This window comes from Lathyrus oleraceus, chromosome 3, assembly GCF_024323335.1.
Source record: "Lathyrus oleraceus cultivar Zhongwan6 chromosome 3, CAAS_Psat_ZW6_1.0, whole genome shotgun sequence".
NCBI lineage: Eukaryota > Viridiplantae > Streptophyta > Magnoliopsida > Fabales > Fabaceae > Lathyrus > Lathyrus oleraceus.
In genome coordinates this window covers 263,694,214-263,699,985 of record NC_066581.1, presented here as the reverse complement: position 1 = coordinate 263,699,985, position 5,772 = coordinate 263,694,214, and the positions used below count along the sequence as shown (strand labels likewise).

At 33.7% G+C, this 5,772-nt stretch overlaps 1 protein-coding gene across 1 annotated transcript; it reads left to right on the top strand.

Moving 5' to 3' along the window:
• Positions 1-1,140: 1,140 nt before the first annotated feature.
• Positions 1,141-3,620, top strand: LOC127126832 (protein PLASTID MOVEMENT IMPAIRED 2). The gene is made up of 2 exons (XM_051055841.1): positions 1,141-1,593; positions 1,712-3,620. Exons 1-2 carry the CDS (start codon positions 1,480-1,482, stop codon positions 3,479-3,481), a joined length of 1,884 nt encoding a protein of 627 aa, XP_050911798.1. The 5' UTR covers positions 1,141-1,479; the 3' UTR covers positions 3,482-3,620.
• Positions 3,621-5,772: the final 2,152 nt, after the last annotated feature.

Below are 5,772 nucleotides of genomic sequence, written 5' to 3'. Positions count from 1 at the left end.
ATTCGGTGATGTGTTCGATACTAGAACCAAACATTTCGTGTGGCAAAGCAATTGCTTTCTACTAACGACAACTTACGAAATGTCATTGATGTTGAAACCATATCTTAAGCTACGTCTGTTTCTTCTTCAAAAGTTGTCGCCTTCTTCAACTTCAATACCATACCATCATTATCATAGCCATGTTACCATCGCAAGCATAGTTAAATTCCTTTTTTTATTCCTTTATCATTTTCTGGTTTTAATGTTTTTATTATAAGTTCTATGGTACATAACACACTATTCTATTATGTCTACTAATGATACAATATTGTCTTAATTAATATATGTTTTAATTCTTTAATTTAATTTAATTTAATTTTTTAATTTTTTAATTTAAAAATATTATAATTTTATTTTCGTTATTCTATTTGATCTTTTCCTGACAAAAAAAACATTAAGATCTTCTGACATGGCATAATAACGAAATTATAGATACAATTTTAAGTTTATATATATATATATATATATATATATATATATATATATATATATATATATATATATATATATATATATATTTAAAAACCGATATACAGTTTAAATTGTAGGGGTTTTGTTTTCAAACAAAACCTCCGTAGTTTAAACAATGTATCTGTTTTTAACTACATAGGTCGAATATGCCTACAACATTCTATTCTATCCCACTCGTGCAAGATATTTACCTTATTAGTCTCTCATCTCGACCGCACCATCTCTCTCATATTTAAAGACCTCAAACTAATCTTATCCAAAATGATGGTTCTTTTGAACGTAATAAGATCCGTTATTAGAACAATGTTCACCATTGCTCTCATTAAACTATGATCCATTCATCAACCGGATGTCCAAAATGATTTTTTACATGATGATCTTCATGAGACTATGTATGCATCAGTCATTGGATTTCTGAGACTCTCATCATCTAGAGTATGTCTATCGTTTAGGAGGATCCATAATAGAGTTAAGCTTAACTCGTTTTCAAAAAACCAATTTATAAAGTGAGAGATATTAGTTTATATAAATTACTTCAATACTATATTTCTAATCAATATGGAATTTGAGATTTTCTCTCTTAACCAACATAAGATGATGTTGCAACAACATTTATGAAGTTTGTTTTACTAAAGAAACACTAGTTGGCACAAGTTTCACAATTATCACGAAACAGACAAACTATAGAAAAATGAAAACAAAGTGGTCCATAGAAAAAATTGAAAGATCAAAAATTTGGGACCTGAAACATATAATGATAAAATCTTTACAGAAATTAAGATAGGGACATGCAGCAGCGATGTGACCAATACCAACCAGTCATTGATATTCCCTCCCTCTCCTTGTTACACCCCTTCTTGTTAAGCCATTTCAACTTAGAATTCTCAACAACATTTTCCACCTCAAAATCTTTATCTTTCATGTAATTATTCTTCAATCATAGTTTCAGCCTCTCAGTTTTGGTAAAAGATGGATGATGATGCTAAAGTTGGTCTTAGAAGAGTTAGATCAGTTAAAGATGTTATTAATCTATATGATGATAGGAATCATAGGAATGCAGATATTCATAGTTCTTCCTCACTGGTAAGTTCGAGCTTAAGAAAATACTATTTGTACTCTATTTTAAGTTGTTTATCCAACTTTGTATATGCATCATTATGATATTCTTTTGTTAATTTGTTGTCTTTTTTTGGTTTCCTAGAACCCTACTTCAAGAACAAGAGAGCTTCACAAAGCTAGAAGGGATATTGGAAAGTACAAAGAGAGTAGATGGACAGCAGAATCTACGAAATCTCATGCGGAATCCGAGCTTTCAAATGCGAAAAAGACGATGAAAAATCTTTCTTCGATGATCGAGGAATCGAGTAACAAGGCTAAGGCGAGAATGAGGGATATAGAAACATTAGAGAAGAAGGGAAAGAGTCAACAACATGGTGCAATGGTTGTGAGCAGGAATGAGAATTATGAATATGCAAAAGTGATGAGAGAATTGGAATATATCAAGAAGGAATTGTTCAAGCTGAAGCTTGATGTAGCTTCTGTTTTGGAAGAGAAACTGCGAGCCGAGAAAGAGATCAAGGCGTCAAGCTCGAAGATGATTGCTTGTTCGAGTAAAGCAGAAGAGCTTCGAAAGGAGATTGAGGAAGCAAATGAAGAACAAGTACTTGCTGAATTGGCTAGGATTGAGGCTTTGAAAGAATTCGAAGATGTTAAAGCTCGAAAAGAAAGGGAAGAAAAAGAGTTTTTATCGAAATTGGAAACGACGAGAAAAAAGATAAAGGAGGCCGAGGAAGGGAGAGACGAATCAAAGGAACTCGAAATGAAATTAGCTATGACAGTTTCAGATGTTGAGCTTTTACAGAATCAGTTGGTTTTGGTAACAGAAATGGAGAAAAGAGTTCAAGGAGATGAAAGTGTGAAACTATTGGAAGGAGGTTTAAGAAAAAGCGGCGAATCAGAAGAAGACTCGACCGAGTTACAAGCCGTGAAAGAAGAACTTGAGGCGTCAACGAAAGAGTTAGCTTTGATTAGAGCTGAAGGTTTTCAGTTTATGGCTTCTATGGATGTTATAAGAAATGAACTGAAGCATATAACAAAGGAAACGGCTCGCTTGAAGAAGAACGATTCGTCGGTTCAAAACCTCACTTCGAAGCTTCTAAGAATGAAATCTAAGCTAGAAGCTGCATCTGCTGCTGAAGAAAAGGCGAAATCGTTAGTAATAAGCCTATCTCATTCTCTTGAGAATCTAAAGACAGAAACAGATGAAGCTAAAAAGGAAAAAGTGCTTATAAGTCAAGAGATTATAACCACAAAGGAAGAGATTCAAAGAACTGATTATGAGATCGACACGAGTGAGGAAAAACTGCAAGGCGTAATGAAGGAGCTAGAAGAGGCAAAAGCGACCGAGGCTTATGCGTTGGAGAAGCTTAAAACACTGTCCAAGACTGCGATGAGAGAACGAGCTAAAACAGCGAAACATAGTTCATTGATCTCTATCTCGAAATTCGAATATGAGTATCTAACTAATCATGCAGCTGCAGCAGAAGAAATTGCTGATAAAAAAGTAGCTGCAGCCGAGGCATGGATCGAAGCGCTCAAGGCGAGCGAGAAGGAAATAGTAATGGAAACGAAAATAGCTCAAAGAGAGTTCAAAGAAACAATGTTGAAGGAAGAGAGGGAGTTTTACATCAAAGAGAAAACGGTTGTTGCAAGAAGAGTTGGGAGTGAGGAATTCGATAGTCCGAGAAAACGCGATAAGAATTCGTCGAAGAACTTGCAGAGAGCTATTTCGAGAAAGAGTTTTAAATCAAATGGAAGTCTAACTCCTGCTAAGAGAGCAAAGTTTCAGATGTCGTCGGGTTCGCCCGCGCCTCGGCATTTAAGTCCTTTCACTCTCAAGAAGAGAAAGAAAGTTATTCCAAATTTGACAAAGTTATTCAGTGGCAAAAAAAACAATAGGACTATAGAGTAAAATTCAACATTATAAGAGTTTCATCTCTTGTTTTAACTTAAATATCAGGTTACTGCACTTGTATACTTGCTGAATTGATTAAAAAAAATGATGTATTTTACATTTTTACTTGAAATACACCTTGTTTTGTTTTGATGCATGTGTGGTGTGCCATTTAGAATGCAAGGCAATGTTACATGTTTCAAAGAAAAAAAGTTGTTTGATTTGTTATACAATTGAGAGATTTTGTAGAAATGGAGATACTGAAAATAAATTTTTGTGTTAAATGCATTTTTGATTTCTCTATTGTAATGATTTTTAATTTTTTTCCTTCCATTTTAAAAATTAATTTTTTGTTCTCTCAACTTTTAGTTATCCCCCTCCCATAGGTGATAACCTCATTAATGACGTGGCAAAGTGTATTGTGCATCCAAGTGACATTTGTTTTAATATTTTATTTTAAATAATTGTTTTTTTCATTTTTAAATTAACAAAAATGTTTTATATTTCTATTTAAATAAAAATTAAGATGATTTAAATTGTGAAACGAAATATACACTAATCCCTCTCATTTTTAAGAACATAAAAACTCATTTATGAAAAATCTCGAAGAACCCTAGTCCCTATTTTCCTAAATCCACTCTCTTCAGTTCACCATTGTTGCTCAAGCGAAGTTCAATCACCATTGTTGCTGAAGCGTAGTTCAATCCCCATAGCTGCTAAAACATATTTGTAATCATTGTTTCGTGGGAAACGAAGTTGGCGAAGATGAGCAATGGACATTTCAATTGAAGTGAAGTTATGTTTAAGGTATGTTTCTGATCTCATTTGTGTGTCACCATGTATGTTTTCAATGTTATTAAGTGGTCCCAGAAGTTAACATGTGGTCCACCGTGATTTTGCTATGTAAATTTGTGGTCTCATATGTTTTGTTGTTTTATGTTGTGGCCCACCGTCAATATTTAATGTTAATATTTGGTACCACATTGCATGTTAATTTATTCATTTTTTCAATTATTTGTCAGACCATCTCAGAATCATAAGGTTAAGTTAAGAATACACCATAAGGATAGATTAGTTGTTGAACCTGTTAAGTGGTATGTTGATGGATATGTATCTGAGATGAATTGGAAATGGGATGTAGAACTCATGTCATACATGGATTTGAAGAGCTTGATTAAAAGTGAGGGTTATAAAGGCATAAGGTGTATGTGGTATTGGAATTCTAGGTTCAACTTTTCTTGTGATCTTAGACTTTTGAATAATGATAATGATGCGTTGCAGTTTGCCAAAGATGTCATAGGGTTTGAGGTAATGGATGTTTATGTGGAGCACAATGTAGAAATTCTTGAAACTGTAGATGATAGTGAGTTAGGTACTAATATTGATGATGATAAGGTACAATGTACTGGTTTTAAAAATGTTGCTGAAGAAAGGAATGACGATGATCATGTGGATGATGGTAAGAATGTTGCTGAAGAAATGACTAGTGATGGCCATGTGAATGATGGTAAAAATGTTGCTGAAGAAAGGCGTGGTGATGACCATGTGGATGATGGTAAAAATGTTGCTGAAGAAATGAGTGTTGATGGTAATGTGGATGATGGTGAGAATGTTGAAGTTGATGCTGAAAAAGGTGTTGGTCACGTGGATGCTACTCAGAATGTTGAAGTTGATGATGAAATAAGTGTTGATGAGGATTATGTGGCAAGTGATGATAATGTTAAGGATAATTATATTCCATTTAGTGATGACTCTAAGGAGACGAACTTGACCAAAGTATTTCCCTCTGAGACTTTGGGTGAGGTTTTTAGTGCCAACAATGAACAAGTACCAACTGATATGCGACACGAGGAATCTAAAGATTATGATAATTTATACACCCCTCCTAAGACTAATGATGATGAATAGGTAGTTAAGTTTCCAACTTGTAAGATTGGTTTGAAGTGCAATTTCATCTAGGGACGATGTTTACCAACAAGGATATGATAAGAGATGCAATCAAGGAATATGGAATGGAAAATAAAAAAATATGTTCATTAAGAAGAATGATTCCAAAAGGATGGTGGTTCAATGTATGGTTGGTTGTAAGTTCTATGTGAGGTTTAGTAAAAATAATGGGTAGCAATGTTGACAAATAGTCAGCTTTATTGATGATCATACATGCCATAAGACTCCATATAATAGGAATGCAAAGACAACTTGGCTTGCAATTTTTTTTGCAAATATCCTTAGACATAACCCTTATATTAAACCTATAGGACTCATAGATGAATCTATTGAGAGATAGGGAGTTAAATTAACACCATATT

Bases quoted from the DNA above. Each gene is read 5' to 3' on its own strand.
- LOC127126832 (XM_051055841.1), top strand. From the start codon at position 1,480: ATGGATGATGATGCTAAAGTTGGTCTTAGAAGAGTTAGATCAGTTAAA. The intron at 1,594-1,711 runs GTAAGTTCGAGC...TTGGTTTCCTAG, and splicing joins TTCATAGTTCTTCCTCACTG to AACCCTACTTCAAGAACAAG.